At 40.6% G+C, this 23993-nt stretch overlaps 3 protein-coding genes across 5 annotated transcripts in view; all 3 read right to left on the bottom strand.

The window, feature by feature from the left end:
* Window positions 1–10494, bottom strand: part of pcsk7 (proprotein convertase subtilisin/kexin type 7) — an 18269-nt gene extending 7775 nt beyond the window's left edge. For 2 of the 3 annotated variants that reach the window (XM_054795141.1, XM_054795140.1), the window contains exons 1-11: window positions 10383–10494; window positions 9371–9732; window positions 7720–7944; window positions 7354–7488; window positions 6817–6982; window positions 6621–6711; window positions 5376–5430; window positions 3486–3624; window positions 3307–3407; window positions 1508–1675; window positions 1187–1291 (exon numbers count right to left, since the gene is read on the bottom strand). In XM_054795141.1, coding sequence (XP_054651116.1) covers window positions 1187–1291; window positions 1508–1675; window positions 3307–3407; window positions 3486–3624; window positions 5376–5430; window positions 6621–6711; window positions 6817–6982; window positions 7354–7488; window positions 7720–7944; window positions 9371–9598 — 1413 coding nt within the window. In that variant the 5' untranslated portion in view covers window positions 9599–9732; window positions 10383–10494. The remainder of the gene's footprint in view (window positions 1–1186; window positions 1292–1507; window positions 1676–3306; window positions 3408–3485; window positions 3625–5375; window positions 5431–6620; window positions 6712–6816; window positions 6983–7353; window positions 7489–7719; window positions 7945–9370; window positions 9733–10382) is intronic. The other variant, XM_054795142.1, reaches the window with a different exon arrangement.
* Window positions 10495–11173: 679 nt separating this feature from the next.
* bace1 (beta-secretase 1) lies at window positions 11174–18633 on the bottom strand. Its single transcript, XM_054793421.1, has 9 exons — window positions 17904–18633; window positions 15775–15863; window positions 15278–15494; window positions 14928–15065; window positions 14720–14854; window positions 14508–14609; window positions 14083–14232; window positions 13033–13204; window positions 11174–12791 (listed from the first exon to the last, which is right to left on the bottom strand). Exons 1-9 carry the CDS (start codon window positions 18207–18209, stop codon window positions 12553–12555), a joined length of 1548 nt encoding a protein of 515 aa, XP_054649396.1. The 5' UTR covers window positions 18210–18633; the 3' UTR covers window positions 11174–12552.
* A 1397-nt stretch (window positions 18634–20030) lies between these two features.
* Window positions 20031–23505, bottom strand: LOC129191502 (T-box transcription factor TBX1-A-like). The gene is made up of 7 exons (XM_054794913.1): window positions 23478–23505; window positions 23233–23407; window positions 23047–23148; window positions 22773–22944; window positions 22530–22685; window positions 22157–22460; window positions 20031–20307 (listed from the first exon to the last, which is right to left on the bottom strand). Exons 1-6 carry the CDS (start codon window positions 23503–23505, stop codon window positions 22359–22361), a joined length of 735 nt encoding a protein of 244 aa, XP_054650888.1. The 3' UTR covers window positions 20031–20307; window positions 22157–22358.
* Between the last annotated feature and the right edge of the window lie 488 nt (window positions 23506–23993).

The raw sequence follows: 23993 nt of genomic DNA, 5'->3' as shown, positions 1-23993 counted from the left end.
TCCATTCGGATTCTCTGTGTGGAGTTTTCATGTTGTCCCCTTGTGTGCATGGGTAAATTCCAAAAACATACATGTTAGGTTAATTGGCAACTCTAAATTGTCCATAAGTATGAATGTGAGAGTGAATGGTTGTTTGTCTATATGTGCTCTGCGCCTCTCGCCTGAAGTCAGCTGGGATAGGCTCCAGCATACGCCCGTGACCCGAGTGAGGATAAGCGGCATAGAAGATGGATGGATGTATTTTCTATATCATGCCGTACCACAACAGAAGAAATATAAGGATACCTCTTATTAAACAAGCCAAACATAGCCTTATTTATAAGAACATGCCGTTTCTATATGTAAATGCTTGAATGTTTACAATTCTCCTCTGCTCTCTGTATTGCATGGATTACGTAATGCAAGGCAGGTTTATCCATCCATCCATTTTCTATGCCGCTTCTCCTCATTAGAGTCGCGGAGGTATGCTGGAGCCTATCCCGGCTGACTTCGGACGACAGGCGGGGTACACCCTTGACTGGTCGCCAGCCAATCACAGGGCACATATGGACAAACAACCATTCACACTCACATTCATACCTATGGAGCAAAATTAATACACAAAATAATTCAAAGTAAAATCGTTCCATAAAATCATTAAAAAAACATTACATAAAGTTCCATTCATCATTCCATATTACAAAAAAAAAAAGAAAAAATGAGTGCAGTGCAGTCATTTGCATGTTTCAATGGAAGTGTTTTCAGAACATTGTCAGAGTTGAGGATTGTCGCACATCTTCTGGAAGACTGTTCCACATTTTGACTGAAACGCAGCCTAACCGTGTTTAGTCCTGACTCTGGGCACCCGCAGGAGACCACTCCCTGAGCTCCTCAGAGCTCCAAATGCGTTATGTGGCTCAAACATGTCAGAGATGTACTTTAGCGCAAGACCATTCAAAGACTTGTACACAAGCAAAGCGGTTTATTCTATAAGTCTATTCTCTGAGCAACAGGAAGCCAGCGCAGAGACCTGAGTACTGGACTAATATGCTCATATTTCCTGGTTCTAAAATTAAAACACCAAAGTGTGTGAATGTACTCTCGAGGGAGCGAGTGTGCTATCGCTGTAAACACTGCTGTTATTTTATTTTTAATGCAGGCTGCTGTTTGACTTGTCTGTATGTGAGTGTATGTAACTTGTGTATACCTTGGCAGCATTAACGAGTTTCCATGCATTGAGTAGACCAAAACCATGCTGATGGCTATGATGGAAACCTGCTCCGTTCACCCTCCAGTCTGAACTGTTGTCACACTGTTATGACAGACAATGTTCAATGCAGATAAAGGCTGAAAACGTATTTTACCTACTAACATCACTATAATGTCTATATACTGTAAATCAGTGAACTCATATCAAATGCGTCACTGCATTTTAATTCAGGTACAATTCAACAAGATTACGTAAATGCATGATACCTTCTACATGCTCAACAAGGTCTTTCAGATTCAAGCACCCGAGAAGGTTTACCTTGGTGGCAGTGAAGGTAATGATGTGCTGGATGTCCCTCCAGCTAAGACATGGTCGGACCTGGAGCATGAGCGCCACCATTCCGGCCGCCAGGGGAGCAGCAGCTGACGTGCCAGTGTGGCCCTCTGTACAGCCGGTTCCCTGCTGCATGGACCAGTCTGATGTCACCTATGGAGACAGATGGCTTGAGAGGATGCTATACCACCATTGAGATCCTTGTATGGTATAAACAGTAAGGAGGCTGTAGCAGGTCTGCTCGAGGCCAAACAGAAACTCAAAGAAGTTGGTAACATGGAACCCCTGAAATGTACGAGTATGTATAAGCACCACAGACCATCCGGGTCATTAGCAGCAACTTAAAAATCTACAAACACTTTTGTCACAAATCTAGGCAGGTTGTGGCTATGACAAGGAGCAATAATCCAGAAAGTTTTATGATTGTTGCACTCGGCTACCTTGGTCACACAATCTTTGGGATCAAGAGATAAAAAAAAAAAACGAGACATCAGTTACGTCTGTGTAGGCTCTCAGTCGTACAGGAGTTGTCCATCGAGGAAAAGGCTTCTTGAGACGTCATCTGTACTTCTGTGTAGAAGGTGTCAGTTTTTGCTGACGAAGCTCTTCGGATGAGGAGCGAAACGTCCGACACCTTCTACACAGAAGTACAGATGACGTCTCAAGAAGCCTTTTCCTCGAGAGACATCAGTTAGTTTGGAACCCTTGTGGAATGGAAGCTTTAATCGCAGGAAAGGTTAACTCTTTATTCTCCTTCGTTTTCAAGAGGTTCCAAATCTGTTGTCGATATATTGCATCTATGCTGTATAGCGTGAAATCCAAACTAATGCGGGCAATGACAGTCAAGTCCACCCAGTTTTCAATGGCTACAACAGAAAACATCTCCATGCTGGTAGCATGCTGTTAACAACAGGCTATTTGATAGAGGCAGGACTTTTCAGAACACACAGAGAACAGAAGGGATCTTTCTAGACAGCTGTTCAAGCCCCACTCCAGGGTTCAGGCAGCTAATCACTGTTGCATGTGTATGTTGACACGTTGTAAGCATTATCGCTTTCTGTGCAAACACAGAGTATGTTGTATATTAAGTAAGACCAATAAGTTCCAACTGAGCTAAAACTCTTTTAAAGACTTACTACTCAAACACTAATAGTGAGTGAGGATATAGATGGAATCGTGTCTTCCTGCAATGACTTTGACTATAGAACACATTCAACATTGGAGATATTTCAATTTTTTGTAAACACTTGGCCTAAGAGCACACCGTGGTCAACTTGTGGATCAGCGTCCTCCAGAGAGAGGCAATTATGACAAACCTCTTCTCCCCCCAGGCAATGATATCCCTGGCCTGAGCCGTTTCCATAGTGACAAGTGACAAACAGCTCCAAATAAAATAAGTAGCTACTACAGGCCCATTACCCTGTCAACCGCTTTCATCGTAACTGATAAAAATAGTCTGTCTCTCAATCTCAATCACCAGTGATTGATGATGTCATTTGTATGTAATTTCGGAGTACTACTGGACTACTGTATATTATCTAGAATGTTTATTGTACAGTCTAATTTTAAACACAATTTCTAAGGAAAAGCTCCCAATATCGTCAACTTGGTTTACTTATTGGTGGTTCAGACAGTTGGATTTATATCATGTTCATTTAAGGAGGAAAATAAGGTGTTGAATCTACTACAGTAGTCTACAAGCTTTGTTTTCACAACAAATTTCTCATTTAATAACTGGCTCACGCAATGATCAAACAACATGAAAGCACTGGTGTGGGACCTACGATGCTCCTCATCTTGCTCCCCCCGCTGCTGAAAGTGACAGCCAGCATGGATGCACACTCCTCTGCGTAAAAGGGCATCCTGCCATGCTCGTCAACGGCTCCTGCATCATAAACAGTCGATAACAGTTATGGACGTGTCTAAGCTAATGCAAAATTGCACACTTGAGACCCAATCATACCGATAGTGATGGTATAGATGGAGTTGGCGTAGCCGTCATAGTTGCAGTTGTCATTGTATTGACCTCCATTTCCACTGGCAACCACAAAGATGCTGCCAAAGCCACGTCTTCCGGCAATGACTCCATGCTGTAGAGCAGCCTGTGGAGTTCAGAAATTATGATTTAACTTACCAAAGTATATTGCATCCGTTGAGTACAGGATGTTTCGAACATGTAAAATACTGAATATTACAAGAACAAAATTTACAAGAAAGTTGAAATAGTTGGAAAAAAAGTGAAAAAAACAACAAAAGCAGAAATGGAAAAAACTGCAATTTTATGAGAATAAAACCAAGATATACAACACTCTAATGATGAAAAAGTCACAATTTTACAAGACTGAACTTGCAAGTTGCATAGAGTTGAAAAAATAGAGTTTAAAAAATATGTTATCTTTTTCAAAGTCGTAGTATTATGAGAAACAAACGAAACAAAATAAAGTTGTAATTTATGGAAAACTAGGTTGGGGAATAAGTTAAAATACTATGGGAATAAAGTCATAATATTCCGAGAACAAAACTTATGAAGATTAAAAATGGGGGAAAATGGGTCTACGAGAGCGAGACAAGACGAGATTTTTACCTTACTTTTAAGAAAAGTACAAGTACAAGTTACATTCTTCTGCACTGTGTGTATGCTAGCGGCCCCTGCCTCTACGGACGGAGACAAAGAAACTGTACGACTGACAAAAGGGCTCACTCCGTTCATGCCGTTGTTCTGTGGAACTAATGCACCAAGGCACGGAGTGAAGGCAAGGCAAAGAGCACCATTCGTACACAAGGTAACTCAAAGTGCTTTACAGAAAAGAATAAAAGAAGTGTAAAACCACCCATAAAAATATCAAATCATTCTAAAGTCATTACATCAAGTTCCATAAATCATTCCATAAAACAAACAAAAGAAAGAGTGCAGTTATCAAATGCAGAGTTGAAAATAGTGTTTTCAGCTTGGATTTCAACTTTGCCAAAGTTGAGGATTGTTGCACATCTTCTGGAAGACTGTTCCAGATTTTGGCAGCATAAAACTGAAACGCAGCCTCACTGTGTTTAGTCCTGACTCTGGGCACCCGCAGGAGACCCGTCCCTAAGCTCCTCAGAGCCCGAGATGGTTTATAGTTCATGTGAACCCTCTTCCTGTTTGCAGGCGATAGACGAGGAAAAGAGACATGGATGCACATGGCAATATATTGAGGCAAAATTATTGAGTTCATTTTCATTTATTGTGTGATTCAATTAATTTCATTTAATTTGCTTATTATCTTAACAGCCTACAGCCCACGAGACATTTTTTTTTTCTGAATGAGAATCACGTTTTGTCACGTTTCTCGCGAGATCTTATGACATGAGCTCTTGTGACACGGCTAATATCTCTACAAAATATCAAAAGAGGCTCTTGGAACCTTTCATTTTTTTAGTATGTGGCAGTCACTGGAAAAAGTTTGGACAGCCCCATTCTAAGCAATCTGCCGAGATGTACTGCCCTCTACTGGTACACATTGCAGTATGCTGCAGCTAATTTATCAGACATCCTCATGTTGTCATTTAAGATACGGTGCACCTCTAAGACCAACAGTTTCCCTCAAACAGTCATTACCTGTACAGGCAATTTCAAAGTAAGATACTGTATAGCATTCTTTACAGTTATTAAAGTATAAATGGAAGTTAACCATTCAAAACACTACATTAGTCTTCAATGACGAAAGGTGTAGTGTGCAGTGTCACAGATACAAGTCTTTACTGACAAGTAACAACTTTTTATCGAAAACACAAAATAAATTAAAAAAAATTAACTGACAATAAGTAATGATACTTGATACTTAAAATAAGTCTAAATAGTACAAGTCTCTCTCACCTTTCCCAAGCGATGAGGTCCATCCACAGTGTGTCCATCATCATCAGGGCCCCAACTAGGAGACCACAATGCACATCACACTTTCACAGTACGCTATAAATTGATTTATTACAAAAAATACAATTAAAATAGCTTGTATTTAAGAATACTTTTCTTATACACCAGGGGTCGGCAACCTTTACCATCAAAAGAGCCATTTTGCCTCCTCTTCCAGTTAAAAAAAAATTAATACTAATACTAAGCATTACACTGCTTATAAACTAATCTTTTCAAAATGCTACCCGTTATAACCACAAAATTCAACAAACACAAGCGTGCCTACATGTGTAGGCCTACTCTGAAATAATTTAAACACTTAACTCTGTAAGTCTGACTGAGTGGTTCCCATATTTGCGTAAAATTCAAACTAAATGTAGCCAACTTTTAAAGGTTCACATATGTGCACATCAGTGTTGAATTGTCATCATTCTACAGTATTGGTCCTGTCCTTGACTGTCTTTGCAAAGAGAGGCAATCGTTCATTTTCTAAATAATTTCCTGTTTATTTTTTAATTTGGAGAATATATGCTTTGTTATTTTTATTAACAATTCTTTCATGTATTCTCCATCTGTGAATGGCTTCCCATCTCAGGCGCAACCCGGTGTTGCCAATTTTCTCGCTAAATCTGGCAACTTTCCGAGCCCTCTTGGGGATTTATGTTCTCAAAAGTAACGTCCATGGGAGGTTTTTCTGGTATTTGGAGATGACAAAGAGAAAGCACATATTGTTCTGAGCGGTGAGTGTACAGTCGCCACCTCGGCGATTAGCGTGCCACAGGCTCAGAGCGCGCTTCTCGTTATGAAACATATTGCTATGCTTCCGTTTTAGAAAAGTTACATTGTTTTATTTTACTACGCAGTGACTTGCTTCAGACTCAACTCATAACTGCCCCACCTTTTTTTCTCTCTCATGCAGAGACTCCCTGCATACACTGGCCCACGTCCCCCTCCCTTCCTCATCAAATCAGAAGTCAGAAGGCAGTCTAGATGCATTCACAGACGTGCGGTGAGTCATATTTTACATTCATTTTGAAAATGGACATTTCCCCTACTTCAGTGTTTTAAAAAAAAAACACCGTGTTCACCAAAGGGAGCCGCAGCAAAGGGGCTGAAGAGCCGCATGCGGCTCCGGAGCGGCGAGTTGCCAACCCGTTATATATGTAGACTAAAGAGGCTCACAGTGAGAAAAAGACAGTGTGTGTTTACCTGCAGCTGTAGATGTCGTTGACTTGGTAGTGTTTGTTGAAGGCTATGGCTTCCAGGCTGTCTGTCAGTGGGCCATCCAGAACCCTGATACCTGGGGATATAAAAGATGGATGTGTCAGCCCAAATGACTTGTATCTCATGCAACACATCGGGAACGAGAAATAACCACAAGCTAAATAAAATCTTTACTGTGTACCTGCCACCTTACTGCCATACGCCACGCCCACGGCACAAAAGCTGTTGTTTGGAACAGCGGCAATCTCGCCAGCACACCGGGTCCCATGGTGATTGTCACTGTGCATATCTGGGTGGGGCATGGGGTCCGGGTCGTTAGAGTTCAGGTCATAGCTGCCCTCTGGACTCTTAACACAAAATCAATTTGGGTAAATGAACGTGTGTGTAAAAAAAAACTAATTACAAATCAAACTTTGGATCTTAAATGACTTGACACAATATTTAGGTGACATGACGTTTCATTTAAATTGGTCTGTGGAATCCTGCACAAACACACACAGGGAAAAAAAAACGAATGCTTTCTGCTGCACGCAGGAAAATTACATCAATTAATTTGGTTTAAAAAGGCTGAAATCAAGCTACATTTCCTAGTAATGCTTAAAATACAAATAAGACTGGAAATAACACATGCACCTTCCTTCAAAGATGTTCATCTTAAAGGTAATTCTTTGTTAATTTAAAAGACATTTGTCTTGCTCATGAAATGCCGGTGACTCACATAATTGGGTTTTATGTCTTGATGGGTGTGTTGTACGCCGTCATCAACCACCACCACTGTCACTCCTCGCCCAGTGATGTTACGCTCCCACACTCCTGTTACATTGATGTCCATACCCTTATTGACGTCATTATGCTTCAACACAAGAACATAATGCAAAGAGGAGAAAGAGAGTCAAGTCAACAAGGATAATGTCTTTTTGAGGATGAGCTACGCAGATGTGTCCAGAGTTTGTTTTTGTTTTTTTTTTTGCTTTGTTTTAACTCTTCAATACATTTATACAGTTTTAATTTGTACATCAACGTGCAACAGAATATACGGAACAATGTACTGTATTAATTGTACAACCCTTTCCTATAACCTTACCAGGTGCCATTGTTTAGGGTATCTTGGGTCATTGAAGGCCATAGATCTTTTGGAGCGGCTGAGAACCCTCTCCTGAGAGTACCAAAGGACATCAGGGTGGGTTGCGAAAGCATTCACCAGATGCTTCCTCCGAACATGAGCAGCAGGCTGAGAAGAACACAGCAAATAGTGGCCTTCTAACTGTCCAATCTGGCCATGGTTGTGCAGCCCAGTCTGCTCTGCCACCTGCAATGGTAAAAGTACAGATGATATTAAGTCCAACTGCGGCTTGAAATACCACGTCTTCATTTTTGTCTGTGACTTAAAAACAATGACACATCATGTATTGCCAGAGGAAGTGGTGGAGAATAAAACAGGAAGTAACCATTTCATTTTCATACATGTGCAAAGATGTGGTCATATGGCTTGTATGTGACAGTATTAGTACAACTGAACTAAATGTCTCCTGTAAAAATAGTTGCAGAGGTGATATTACAGCAACTCAGACAACAGTTAGTTGACATTACACAAGCATCACATTGCCTTCGTGAAGGGGTGTCCCAACTTTTAGGCCGCATTAAAAAAAAATGTTTCAGGGGGCTACTTTGATATTTATTTATTTGTATCAGTGATGTGCAGTCAGGGCCAGTAAGGCCTTATCTAATGGCCTAACCATTACCAGACCTACATTTCCAAACTAAATTGTAGCTTTTGTTCCATTGTTTCTTGGCTGCAGTGCTTCCAGTAGTGTAGGTTATATTGGATTTCAGACCAGATTTCAGCTTGTGTGTGTTGCCATATGCTTGTAATCTGCCCAGGGCCTTCAGAATCAAATTCTTAGACATCCTGGCAAGGTCGGTCTTACATACACAGTAGCAATGGGATTTTGTTTTTTTTTTATCAGATTCCTGATTTGACTTCTGATTTGCCTCAAAGCTAGCCTGCAGGCCCCCAGTTCTGACTGGTTGATTAGAGCAAAATTGTTCTGCACAATAAGTCACGCACACAATGGCTGACTGAGGAGAAATCTCTGGTAAGGAGATGTAGTTTAGTGAAAAGGTTTTATACTTTTGTGACGTTATTAAATAAATATTGATTATGAACTGCTTCAGATGATGCTGTCGTGTAGATGTTTGGAGTTGTCTGAATCTTTCATCACCTAGATGTTCTATTTACGCCCGTCACCGTTGGCTGAGCGAAATGTTTACAAGCACCGTTGTACCGGTGGAAATTTGTCACTAATTCAAAGTTAATAGCAGTAATCCGGTGATCCGGTAAATCCGGTGACTGCGTATCTGAAGATAAGAGGAATTATATTGGTAAAATATTGTAGTCGCGACAATCTCACGGTGGCCACGGTTATCTTACTTGTGTATGATGCATCGCTAGAAGGGCTGCTGCTCAATACGGGCAACTGTGGTTCGAAACACCACCGTGGCGCATATTTATCATTTCTATACTGGTTTTTGATACTGACCAAACAAATTCTTGTGGGCACAATGAAGGCCCGGCTAACAAATGCACCGCAATGCATAATTGACTTTTTCATTTTACATTGTGCTTTTGTGCTCTATTTATCCCATTCCGGCTGTTTTCTTGGTATAACTTTATTTTTACCATATGCCACGGGCCAATAAGCACCAAGCCACTGAGCGTTAATAAAGCACAGTACCTGGTTTGCAATTTTATCCAGTTTCAAAGATCTCTGTTCACCATCTTCATGATGTGAATCAGCGTTGAGCCGGACAGCCCAGGACTGACCTGGGCCACAGGAGGGTGATGAAGGTGATTGGGGAAAGGGTAAATACGGGGCGACAGAAGGTAAATGGGTCAGAAACAAAACCGCAAAAAAGGAGAGAAAGAGAAGGAAAAGGAATGTAGAAAAATGGGGCGTTGCCATCGCAAAATAAGGTGAACTTTCCTCATCTGAACAACAACCTGGAAGTCAGACAACAAGAGAGAATACAAAAGGTTCTGGTAATTGAAGGTCTTCTGCATTCAGAGGTAGCCCCACAAAAGTCTGTGCGACAGTCACTGTGGAGGATAAAATAAAAACAAAATTGATTAGTACAACATATCTACTGACAAATATCTAAAGATCTATTGATAAATGGTCGTTTGTATGACATTATATGGTTAAGAAAAAACTCCAATCGTTTGTATGACGTTATATGGTTAAGAAAAAACTCCAAGACAAGGAGTACACAACAGATTCTATATTGTTTATACAGTACCGGAAAAATTGAGGGGTACACGCGACAGTAACTCTCAGAAGTTTCATCATCTTATGAGCTTGTGACTACGCAAGCCACAGCACACTTTAAATTAAAATATACGGCCTCGCAAACACATACAACCATACGCCGTATATAACGTACTGCGACACTGTGCAATGATCTTGTGGTTATGCTGTTAGTTTATGAAACTAATGTAGCTCTCCGTTTAGCCGACTGGTGTATATTTCTTTCGGTCGTAAGACAACAAGTTAGTTAAACATATGTCTGACATTTAGAAGCTGTTTGTATAGCTAGCCTTTCAATACTGTAAGTTGATCAGTGTTAAGTATAGCCTAGCAAAACAGTGAAGTGGTGTGTGTACGCTCGCCAGACGTTATTTTTTGCCTTTGGTCAGAATAAAAGGGCTTATTTGTAATAAGTAATTTAAACGCTTTTTCTGTCACCTACCTTGAAAATTCAATCGGTTTCTGTCGTGTGCTTCTAGCGATATGTTTTGTGTTGAGTGTGTCACTTCCGCAATAAATAGGGCTCTACTTGTACGTCTGACGTCACCTTGTACGCAATCGTGTACGTCATATGCGTCACCGTATTGTCATGAAATGTAGACCGTTTTCACTTTTTGTTTAGACTTATGTATTTTGGGCAGACTCACAGATAAAAGTGTTCAAAGTGCCATTTTCTCTTTTCGTTGTCCCGTTTTCTTTTCATAGCTGGTTTTCTTTGGTTAATGTTTTATGCTCTTCATTGGTTGTTGCCCTACAGTGCACCATGTTGAAAATGATATAAAAGTAAAAAAAAAAAAAACATATATCTTTGAAATGTGCTCTCTACCACTCCAACACACACACAAAAAAATTAAAATTAGTGGACGCTTCCGCCTGTCCACTGATAACTTGTATTTATTCTTTTTTATTGTTTTTTTTTTCATTCAACTTTATTAATCCGAACCATCCTTTTAAATGTGTGCATTGCCAGGCCAGATCTTTTGTGATCTGAATTACATTTCTACTGTATATCTCCAGCAACTAACTATAATATCCTCACGGAAAAATAAGTGCAAATTAAAATTTTTTAAAAATCATAATTACATGCACATACACAGAGGACACATTCAGAGATGTAGTTGATGTCTTGAGCTTATCACATACTGTACCTGCACATACATTTCTTGTTAGTGCAAGAAAATGTATTAAATAAATGACATTGTATATTACAGACAAAACATGTTCTTTATTTGAACAACAGTACTACCAGTGTCTGGCAGATAAAGACACAGTTCAGTTTCTCTATTTACAGCCAGTGGAGTTATGTTGCGTTTTTAAAGTGGAAAACATTTTGCGCTGGTTTCCTTTTCCGAGCATAGTGTACTGTATATGGTCCTCTTAAAAGACATCCAGCATTGAGTTAGGCTGTTTGAGTGTCATTGAAAGAAGCCCTATAGGTCATAGTTTGGTAACATTTAATATGATGATAACATGTGCAACAACACAACCTTAGTTTGCAACAATAACAAGGTGTTTTGTGTGTCTTTTGTCACAAACTGATAATCGGTCAAATAAATCTGATGTATAATAGATACATTTAAGCTTACAGTACAAGGAGTGACATCTGATACTGGTATAGTGTTCAGGAGTTTCAGTTTCACATCAAGCAAAAACAAACACATTTGATCAAATTAGACGTTTTATGCTTACATAGTTTGCATTAAGACTTCTTTGGTGGAGTTTGCAAAATAATGTCATTTAATAGATACTTTAATTTTCAGTAGTTTAATTCTGATCTGTCTGCATACATATGAGCACACGTACACACACACACACACACACACACGGACGCACGCACACACACAGGTATGCTCACATCTCATCCCTTTTGCAATAAACAATAACAGTAGCTCTAAAAACCCACCAGAACCACACATTAACATTAATCGTGCCATCATGAATAATGTCAATTATGTCTTCCGAGACTGTAAACATCCAGGTCAACTCACTCTGACAAAATTTTTAATAATTTCATCTGTGTGGAGCACTGAAGCATTTTTTTAAAACATGTAATAAATTGCTTGCTTTTCATAAATGGTTCATAATAATATAATATTAATATAATCTAATAATTGTATAATGATATATATATATATATATTTTTAAAGATAATTCATCTGTGTATTGTAACACTGACCTGCATAAGTAGATAACCATTCATTGTGTTTCATTACATTTTTCAATTGTTTCTTCAATTCAGCATTACTCAATATAATTTTTGCCACAAGTCTTGTCACTTAATCTTATTTGTAGCATTCATATTTCAAGTTTTAGTTTTGTCCTAATTGGAGCATCTTTTTTTAATTTATTTTTTTACATTTGCCACACTGATAGCCTCCGGTTTTAAGCAACAGCAGAGTAGTTTCTCACAGCACGGCCGTCAACACCAGCTATGCCATGGGGGCTGAAAATGACACCAGAAATGGAGGAGCCCTGGTAACAAAAGTGAGAGTCAGATGGAGACAGTGTGATCTCAGAGCACCTCAGAGAGTTTTCAGTATATTCCTGCACACTTTGTAACATCATGCGAATTCCATTCCTCCATGATTCTCGAAGTCATCCTGTTCGCCAGTTCACTTAAGAAGTGATATGTCGTCAGAAAAGTCCCCTTGTGGGTGAAGGCAGCGGGCAAAGCGCCACTGGCACACCATGAGACACAATGGCAGCATGAATAGAGCACAGATGCCCGCCATGATGTAGGCAATAGTCATAAGTGTGGACTCGTCTGTCTGGGGGATGTTGTAGCCACAGTCCTCCAGGTCGATACCATGGAACGGGCCTTCCACTGAGGCTGTGCGAAACTCGTCATGAACTGAAAATGGCAGAATGGGATTGATTAGGATAATATAATCCAAACAGCTTCATTGGCATATCACATACAGCAGAAGCCCACTTTTCATGAGGGTTACATCCCAAGCCTACCAGCAAATGCTGAAAATCTGCAAGTAATTGCTACGCCCATAAAAATGTCTGTTTTTAAAAACAGGGCTCGCTCCTACGCCTCCATACCCTCCTGCTAGGACTTTCACAGGAATCCATCCTGTTTTACTCACCATGACAGGTACTGACAGCAAAGCCAATTCGTCTCTTCTCTCGGTCAAACACCACATAAAATCCTTCCATGATGACTGCTCCCATCACTGTCCCAGTGCTTGATGGGGACACAGCAAACTTATAACAGTCCTCCTGAGCTGAAGCTACGTCCTCCACTGGCCGTAGGTATTGCTGAATAAAAACAGAAAGGAAAAAATGTCAAGGGTGACATACTGACAACTAGAAGAGTGAGAGGTATAACCCCAAACCTCTCGCACACCAAAATGCATTTTAATGGTGCTTCATTATCCAGTGACAGTCAACAGAATTTTTTTTTTTTCATATTTTGTCAAAGAAAACGCACATTTGCCTTGGCATGATAGTTTTTATCCGTTTTGCATTTTCACTAGAGCCACAGTAAAGAGTCTTGCATTGATATATCTCATGTATACTGGATTACAGCAATAGCGTTGTCAGCGTCACATCGCACCAATGCAAAAATTATGATGGAAGTGAGTCAAAGAAAAGGAAAGTGAAGCGTGAAGTGAAATTAAGCCTAGGTCACCTGTCGTACGGGTTCCTATGGCCGGTCTACGTGCCAAAAAAACGGAAGAAAGGCACAATGGGTGCACGTGTGACGTTCTGATTTTCGAGCCGTAGACCAGCCACGGAGGTTCATGTCAAACAAACTCAAACCCTCTTCAGGCGTCGTCCGAACGCCCAACGTGTGTCTTTCGTACGTTTCGCTGGTGTCAGGTTTGTGTAAAATGTCTATTTTTTCAAACGACGCACTTGCGGACTCCTATGTGTGTCGTGGGCCACTGGTGCACTATTTCTTACTCCTTCCCGGTCACACAACTACATGCTCCACGAAAAAAAAAACGATTTGGGGAACGCCAAAAATCGCACGGCCAAAAAAATGGTACGTCTGGTTGTCACCTATCATAAAATTCTCAGACGATGGAAAAACCTTGGCCACAATTTACAATGCCCTCACATGACCTCGCGTATTCTCATGACGCTTCTGTTGTCATAAATAACTAACTCTTGTCGAACTTTTGTGTCATTACCTGGGGAAGGATGGAGATTCTGAAAGACTGGTTACGGTTTTCACTCATCAGGTAAAGGGAGATGACTGGGAAGATGTGCCAGGGTGTAGTGCCGGCCTGCCAACATACCAACTGCTCACCAAGCCAGAACCCAGAGGGAAATTGTTCTGTCTAAAACAAAGGAAAGGAGGACGATTGATCTCTACGTGTTCTATGCAGTACAAATGAGAGATGAGTAGTACAGTGAGACACGATACTACTTGAAACTGAAAATCCCAATACTAAATGTGGACCATATACTGTATATTACTTAAGGTCCTGAACACACAGAAGAGCTCATGAAGCTGAACTCATTATGTTGGTCAGCTAATTAATTTTTTTTTTATTACTTTATTACATCTCTAAATACAGTATATACAGTAGACATTAAATGGTCAGAGACTGACTGAGGAAGCTGCTTCAATCGCCTTGACTGCAGCGTGGAAGACTTTTCTTGGCAATCGAAGATTGGTGGTGCCACTGTCCACAATGCTCTTATCGTAGTTGTACTGTAAAGGACAGATTAATGAGAAATACTTGCTTTTATAACCAGTTGACTCACAATCAAATACTTTTCCCTCCAGTTTACATTGCCATCCATGCTTCACGCCTTACTTACCTCCTTACAGTCCATGTTGAGATCCTGTCCATTCACTTCAATACGCACAATAATCACCTCATAGTACCACTCTCTACGGATGGGAGTATACCAAAGCTCTCCAACGTAGAGGGATGGGTCCACACCTCCAATGATCTACGTAAGATCATTAAAGATTGGCTTTACATCTGATATTGGATGAAAAAAGTGTTATCCATGTGTGTCTTACCATGCTACCTCCAACAGCAGCACTGCCCAGCGAGTAGTTTTGGGTAAAGCCAGCTCCACACAACTGGAGAGAGAAAAGGTTTGGGACAGGCGTCTGGCGAACCAGGGAGTCAAAGAAAGGCTCCAATCTTTCGTCAGGCTGTGGACAAAAAAAAAAAAAAAAAGTGATGATAATAACCGCCACGTTATGCAACAGAAATAAATAGAACGACTCAAAATAAGCAAATCAAGAAAGTTGAAGTACTACAGTGTCATTATGAAGAGATGGCTCAAGTAAACCGAGCTGAAGGAATGAGCAAAATGAGGGATGAAAATTAAAAGGAGGCCCTCGCTGACAAGAGATAAAGATACCCGTGCTATATCAGCGTAGGCCAGTCCAAGGATTCCCTCCCAGTTGGATCCATTGATGAAGAAGCGATCAGACTGGGTGATTGCAGCAATGTTGGCACGGAGAGTGGCATTAAGACCATGTGGAACAGAGACTAGATCGGTACCCAACTCGCCTTCCCATCTGCCCTGGGTGTAAGGAACATACACGCTCCTTCCAAGGTCACGGTAAGACGTTGACCTGTGAATGGACAGAGATAGATATTTGCGCATGTTTTCAGTTTAATGGTTGTTTGCAATAAATTGGTTACTCAAAATTTTTTTTTTGTCTCACTCACATTTCTTCTTTTTGCATTTTGAAGCTCTACTTAAAACCTCCTTAAGAGCCAACAGTGCAAAATGTAAATTCTTATCATTTTCCTACTGGTCTTAACATTTTGATCAGGAGTATATCAAATCAAAATAAAAACTGATGGCTTCCACGATGGCGTCTTTCAACTGCCAATTTTGACTGTACTCACAGGGATCGATGGTAGTATCTGCGCAGGAATGGATGAGCAGCTGCCCCAACTGCAAAGTTACTGCTTCCCGTATCCACCAGGATGTTCAACTAGTGAGTGCAGAGGAACAGAGGGAATACATGATAGTCATGAATCCACTTACATGCCACAATGTTAGATACAGCACCACAGTCCAGTGCGATGCAGAATCGCTGTTTCAGAAATGCTGCCACAAAGATAACAAGAGCACTCAAGAAATTGCAGGCTGCCAAGGATGAACAATAAGGCCAGATAGTGATTCCTCTGACCTCAGCGTGCATACCTCTCAAGATCTTAGGAGAGGGACTATCAAATGATGAACTGAAAGAAGGGACAGTCAACAAAGGGTCTTATACTTCATTGCATAGTATAACTGCCTGTCTTACTATGCATATGACAATAAAACTCTTGAATCTTGAATCTTAAGAAAAGAATGTAATAAGAAAAGTAAGCATACAGGTTCTGTTACTGGTTTTATTTTGCCAACTTTTTTACTTCCTGTTTTTGATGTTACTATTTCGTGAGGAATGCAACCAGCTTGCAGTGAACATGAACAAGACAACTGATGTGTTAGCGGATCGTGCAGTAAAACTGCACTCCATCATGTATTTTTGTTACTTTATTTAGCAACATGACTAGGACAAAATTTTGTTTGTCTTCTTCTGCAGTGTCCTCAGCTGTGTTTCCTGTTGCCTTAAATGTCCTTCCCCTCTCCGTCGCTAATCGTACCCTCTACCACTCTCAGGTTACCCATTTAACTTTCAGTCTCTTGATTCTGCCTCTCCCTAGTCTACATCTCCATGTGAGTATCACATTTTGCATAGCTCGACAAAACACTTACTGAATGTGTACACAGAAGATGAAGATGACCCCCAGCAATACTGGTGTACAGGTAGCGTATGCATTTGTATTATAACACCATACCACCATTAACACCATATCATTACCATTGGTGGTTCCACATCACTAATGTGATGGCAAGTCTTTTTCAGGACAGCCACCTAGATGAAATTTAGTCAAACCGGTCTGGACCAAACTACTGTTACCATTCCACTCCGCAGCATCATTGCAGATAAAGAAAACAACCGCATGTGCAGCGCTATCTACAATACAGTCCCGACAGCAATTGAACCCTCTATGGCAGGGAGGGAGAATTCCTAAATGTGGCCCAGCGAAATACATGGGTGATACAAAGGTCAAATTTTTCCAGTGATGGGATTATTACCTAGCTTGTGGAGCGGCCTTATGAGAATTAGAGCTGCAACAATTAATTGATTCATCAATGAGTAATTAATTGATGAATTAATTAATCGTCTGTGCCATTGACTCCTTGATTTGCAGTAGAGTGTTTGTGATGTTTGTCAGTTGATTGTTTATACTTCTCTACTTCAATTTTGGTGTCGAAGAAATTACTACATTCTAAATTACTAAATTCCTCGCCCTCTTTGCTATGGTTTTGGGGACGGAAAAAGTCCATTCATGCGTTCTTAAACTGATTGCTGCTAAGAGGCGGAAATTAAAAATGTGTTTTTAAAATCCGATCTGTCGATTAATCAAAAAAAGAATCGACCGATTAATCGGTTATTAAAATAATAGTTGGTTGCAGCCCTGTAATGAGAATTTCATATGTCATGGCGAATAGCACCTTCCAACCAAAATGGCCAATATTGTGCATGTAGTGTACTCATGTAGTGCACCGCACTGTAACTACTGTAGTTCTCCAGTGACTCTCATGTTTACAGACTAAAATTACATTTTTAATTAATTTATGGGAGCGCAGACGTAGCCACACAATGATGTAACACGGAGCGCCGTAAACAGAGGACCACCTGTATATAAATACAGCAATATAAGGTAATGTAATCTATAAAATAGTAAAAAATATACCCTAAATCCACTCATTACATGTAATTGTAATAAAGTCAATAATGCCATGTACCTACAACTATTGGGTCTCATTCAAATCCTTAGACTTTGTGACCCCAAAACGTGACCCTTGAATTTGGAAACACAATACATTTGAAAACCCTACCCTGGTATCGATAATAATAATATTTAGACAGATGTGCCCACCTCTACCCAGTACAGTATGAGCAAATAATTACTGTTACCTTTTGTGGAGGTGATCCCACCGCCATCTCCACATAATATCCCTGGCCGGATTTCCCACGCAGGTTGTCGATCATGTCGTCGACGAAGCTGACGCCACTGGCTGTCACTCCCCTCCGCCTGCGACCACTCAACCTCCCCGCTTGAGGCGGTGGTTGTTCGGGGCGAGCCCCTTGGCTAAGAGGTACGCGGATGGCGAGAGGAAGGCCTGGGGAGTCCGGGACGGACTGACCGCAACCTAACTGACACAGGATCGTCCAAACCACAAAAAGCGAAAACGAGCGAGGCTGGAATCTCGACGACTTCATGTTGTGATTTTGCTCTGACGTTTAACTTGATTTCCTGTAAGCGGCGGCACGGGAGAATGGAGGTGGCGATGATGCTAAAATGAAGACTAAACCCATGACAAGGTACAATGTACTCTACCTTGGTTTATCCGTTTTAGAAGCCAACCCGGACAAGCAACAAACGCTGGACATCACCCCTAGGCAGAATTGTGTGTCACTGACAGTTCCGGGGAGGCAATAAACAAACAAGGCCTGCGGCTTTTCCCCTCATCTTGTCATCTAACGACCAAAAGCACAAAAACAAAGGCTCATTCCTTCCGATCATGCTTTTCATCGCCTTGCCGTCTTTCACCTCCCGATCTTCCTTCTCCGGCCCTGCTGCATCCTTCAAAGCCTGAACAGACCCAGCATCTCCCCCAGACAACGGGACACAGAGACTTCCTGCCAGAATTTTCAAAATAAAAGTGTAGTAACAGGTCTAACTCCTCAATGCAAATGCACAAGTCATTTGTTTTTAGTTTCTGTATTTTTTAAACATATTTCTCGGTTTATTTTCCACAAACATCTCTGTTTTTGCGGTGTTGTTCATATTGTCACACTGTTGATATTGTTCTAATATTATTTATAAACTTAGGGAGTAAGTTCTTGGACACAGGAAGCCAAAGATTTTGAATAAGAGATTTTTTCCAGTTATTTTACAGTATTGATTTTATTTTTGCTCAAACAATTGTATGTAATAAAAGGGATTTTTTTTAACATTTTGTTGATATTGTTGTGTTTATATAATGTTTTTTGCTTGCTGATAAATTTTTTTATAATATTCTTGGTCCAAGTATTGGTATCAGCATTGACAGTTTTGCGCTATCGTGCCAAAGTTTTGCGAGCTCTCACAAAAGTTTGTCTTTTTTTTTTTAATCCATCAGATGTTTATTCTCCATGTCCGCTAGGGGACTCCGTAGCATTGGCGTCAGCAAGACTGGCTCTGTATTTCCTTGGTATCGGATCCATACCAAAATTAGCAATCCAGTGGTGTTTTAGTTAACATCATTAATCCCTTCTGGAAGGTCCGACTCAAACCAAAAAGGACTCTTACCAAGCAAATTTTCCCATAGAAAATAATGTAAATCCAATTAATCAGTTCCAGACACCCAAAAATGTTAACTCAGAACACATTTTAGAGAAAATGATGCAGAAAATCATGCCAAAATAATTACAAATGACAAATGAATGGACAACTGAACATTTGACCTCACTTTTACCTAGTTTTGTTGGTAAAAACCCCCCCCCACAAAACGTGTGCTATGTTTGACTCACTGCCTGCCGCAAACAAGCTACGGTAAATTGAATGCATGTCTTGTTGTTGGAACCTGCGCAAATCTGATATAAACAAACGCTGTTGCTCTAAATTGCCGCCAGCGGCCCGCAATGCATTGTGCAATCACGCACAAGGATCACGAGATTTCGTCCTCGGCACGTGACCCAAGATGGCAGCGTAAACAAACTGGAAGGTATTATGGATGCTAAACAAGCGGGCGAACGCCGACGTTAACCGAGGTACCACTGTACTACTACAAATACTCGTTTGCACTTGTATTTCCTCCTTGATTCACTGTTGTGCCAGCACAACTTAAACTTAATATTTTCAAGTTTAAAATAAGAGGGACAAACAAAAACTGAGAACATGATTGAAGTGTGCTTTTTATTATATAGGGCAAAAATGATTTCCACACAGTTGCGTACATTTTCAGTAAGACTGCTATTACTTAAAAAGGTTATATTTGTTAGTATGTGATGGTCTTAGTTTTTTTTTCCAATCAGTTGTGTACAACTGTCTGGTGGTTTTGTGGAATTTGTACTTTTTTGATACCATACAATCGCTTTAACATAATGTGACAACAGGATGTAGGCAAAGGTCCAATCACGGATCTTGTCTTTCTCTACGACAGGTTGTTATTCTCATGGGTTGACCCTGCACAATCCCAGTAAGAAGGTAAGGTGCTGAGGAGGGAAGCTGGGACTAAAATGCTGTTTTCATTGTTTCTTCCCATGTCGACTACTACTGCATCTGTGTAGTTGCAAAACTGTTCCCTCTGCTCCACCAGATGCAAGACCTCTTGACCTGGAAAGTCAGGAAATCCTTGTTTTGGTTGTTTGGTTGGAAACAACAGATCGTGAAATGTAAATGCTAAATGTTTAACATATCTATGTTAGCCGACAGGGGCAAACAGGCAGCAACATCCAAACGCTCCAAACACAGAAATGATCGAAAACCAAAACTACACAAACACCATAATAGAAATGCAAAAGCAAAATGCTGCAAATCTGAAACACACACACAAACTCCCAAAAACAACCAATGAGAACAATGCTGTAGGTTCACAGAACAAAACATAAGTTAGCCAGGCTACCAGGGGCCACAGACCTGAGGGAGTCCGTCTTTAAACACATCAGTGGGACGCCCAGGAGAAAGTTAAAGGAATGAAAGGTTCTTCGTCCTTGTTGAACACTTGGTCGTAAAAATTGGTACTGTAAAATATTAGGTCTGAATTTGGCTCTTTATCGAAAACTTGTTCTTTTGGTTCGGCTACCTAAAAAGAGCCGGCTCCTTCAAATCCCAAATGGCTCCTCAGATTTTTGTTGTTGTTGTTGTTACTTAAATAGATTTTTTTTTTACAAAAATATAAATAAAATGAATTTGTAAATCTTATTATTTACATGGCTGCATTGAAATGCTCATCGTGGAAGAAATTGCAACAACAAAAATAATAATAAAAACTATGAAACTATATGATTATAAAAATGCATAATTATTGAATAATTTAAAAACAAACAAAGAGCCATCTCAGTCTGATTGATTGTGTGTATTTGTGCATTTCTAACTATTTACGCTGAAACAACACAACATCAGCAAAACATTACATGACCAAATATTAATAAAAAATAAAAATAAATAAAAGGAAAATCAGCATCCAGCTAACAGTTTTTACTTATTTTTGGTGAAGACTGGCATTCCTGTTGCTCATTGTCATCACCTGCTTGCGTGTAGCCCCTCCCTCCCCCTTCTGCTTTGTGTCCACACATGCGACACATTTTCACCAATCACGTGCGGCTTTAACAGAAGAAAATCACAAGAAAAAAACAACTGCTCGTTCACTTTAAAGAACGGCTCCTGTCGTTCACCTCAAAGAACTGTCTCTAAGAGCTGTTTCGTTTTTGAATGACCTATCACGAGTCTGAAGTCTTCAAACACGATATCCCTCACTGTCGGTTTGTTCCGTGAACTTGCAGCATTTCTCTCATCCAGTTGTTTTTGGGATTTATACCCCATTTGAGTTGAATTCACATGTTTTGAGTGCATTTTCCGGGATTTCCGAGCATACTTAAATGCAGCAAATCGTCCTTCCTCATTAAGACTTACAAAGTGAGTGATAAGAATATCCACTTATTGTTTTTCATTGTATTTCTGTTTATTTGGACCTCGCATACACCATAATAAAGACTTCGCATACACCATAATAAAGACTTTGTTGTGATGTCCGGAGTGTCCCTGAATGCATCTCGCTGTCTGTCTAGTGACAATGAGGAAGTGTGGTTGTAATGACGACTGGACTAGAGACGTGTTTGCTTGGAGCTGGAGGTACGTGTATGGTGTTGGAATTGCACTGCCGTTGATGTGCTCAGGTCAGAATAACGTTTTAAAAGAGCGCCAGACGCTGTGTGACTCTGTGGGGAGCCGCCGTCTGGCATAACAGAGAGGTGACTTGCCATTATGTGTATGCGTTAATTATGATAAAAATGTCATGTAATTAATGAAATCAATTAGTTACCGACGTTTTTTGACATCCCTAATTTATACACACACACACACATATATATATATATATATATATGTACAGTATGTGTGTGTATACATACATTAGAGATTGCGTTGATTCACACAACAATGTATAAAAACACAGAGCACTCACCGTTTGAGTCTTTTGAGCCACTGTCCGCTATTCGTTTTGCGACATTGTCCTCTGCTTTGTCCTCAGGTGGACACCACTCTCCAGGAGGCCTGGAACTGCCCCCCCTAAGTGTTCACACAAACCATTCACCCCACAGAATACTATGCCAGGCATACATAACACGTGTATGATGATGTACTCAATGTACTGCCCTGATTCTGGACTATTCTGGACTACTATTGTACGTCACCACTAACCAATCCTGTGTGTCTGTTGTTCTGAAGCCTTTAGCAAACGGGTTGCTGGCAATCTTCAGCTGTGTGATCTGAGAGAAAGAGAGGTTGGATTGATCAAATACTTTTAAAAAAATCCTGTGGAATATTTCATTTCTTACCCTGTGGTTTTGATAGGCAGTGACTGCCATGAATTGTGTCTCGGGGAAGAAGAAGGAGCAGAAGTTTCTATTTGCATTTAAATGGCTGTCGGGCGCTGGATCCACATACACTACATGGAAGCGTGGCTGGTAGCGATGCATGGAATTCAATATCATCTGGCAGAGGAAATGAGAAAATGTTGCAATATACTGTAGCTTTTGTATATGCTTTTTAACCATACACACAGACAACCAAGCACTGACATGTCCATTGTCATCCAGCAGGTTGTTCGTGAGTTTGAGAGTGTCGAAGGACACCGTCTGCTTCATCCACTGCGCTCCACGAGCTGGTGAGTCTGGGTGGAAGTGCATCCGGCTCGGCGCTGCAACATCTGCTCGTCCTGCCACCAACCAGGATGAGCTGTGGAATGCATATCTGACACATGCAAAATGATACACAAATGTGACTCATTGAAGTTTCTTTTATGTTCTCTGTCACTGTGAATAATGTTTAATGCTAATTTTGTGTCAGGTGTACCTGTATCTTTTGTCATCTACAGGGATAAAGTCCATGACCAGAACATATTCCGAAGACGGATCCATCCCTGAGATTTTCACCTGGAATGTTGGAAACATCCTCCTTGCGTTTGGGAACAGAAAGAACTTTGAGAGGATTTCAAACAAGGCCAAAAAACAATCAACAAGGAAACACATTGTTACGTACCTTCCGGCTTTGGTGACGATCATCTCCGTGCTTAGCTGATCGAATTGCTGCCAAAGTGCGTGCATCTCCAGCTGAACTCTGACCTCACTGACTTGGGGGACCTTAGTGCTCGACAGTGACACCCCATGTGTGCGACACACCGGAGATAATTTGCAGCTCGGAGGCAGTGGTGTACCTAAAGAGAGAAAATGTATGTAATGAGGGTGGCATGAATGCATTGGTAGTTTTTTTTGCAAAATACTTACTATTCCGTGTCTGAGAGGACATTTCCATGAAGGTTCTAAAAGTTGCATTCAAGTATTTTTCTTCCTCTCCTTACATGGCAGACTTTGCAAAGCAGTGTAGCATTTTCATCAAAATGGTCATAAACCTCCAAGTCCAGGGACACAGATGCAAACCCCAACAATTGTGAGGGAGTGACGTGCTAGCAGGTTTTATACATCTCGCACCTCTCACTGGGGACCACGATACCCTCCTCATCCATTACAATAAACAGAATGCCACCGACATGCACCAGTCACAGCTGTGCGCTTGCATGTCGCCCCAAGACCTTTGGGTCAGAGACTGCGCACAGTTTGGCAGACATGCACACAACCTACATCTTGTTAACTCCTGTTTAATCTAGCCCGAAGCCTAAATGTTGCCTTCCTCATTATTAACTTTTAAATGAGCCCATAGTTACTCAGTGTGGACGGATGACAATAATTGTCTCTGGGAATTGTTTCAATGTAAGGTTTCAACTCCACAGTAATTGTAGTGCC

The sequence above is a fragment of the Dunckerocampus dactyliophorus genome, chromosome 12, assembly GCF_027744805.1.
Source record: "Dunckerocampus dactyliophorus isolate RoL2022-P2 chromosome 12, RoL_Ddac_1.1, whole genome shotgun sequence".
NCBI lineage: Eukaryota > Metazoa > Chordata > Actinopteri > Syngnathiformes > Syngnathidae > Dunckerocampus > Dunckerocampus dactyliophorus.
The sequence above is the reverse complement of the archived record's forward strand: the minus strand, read 5'-3'. Positions and strand labels throughout refer to the sequence as shown.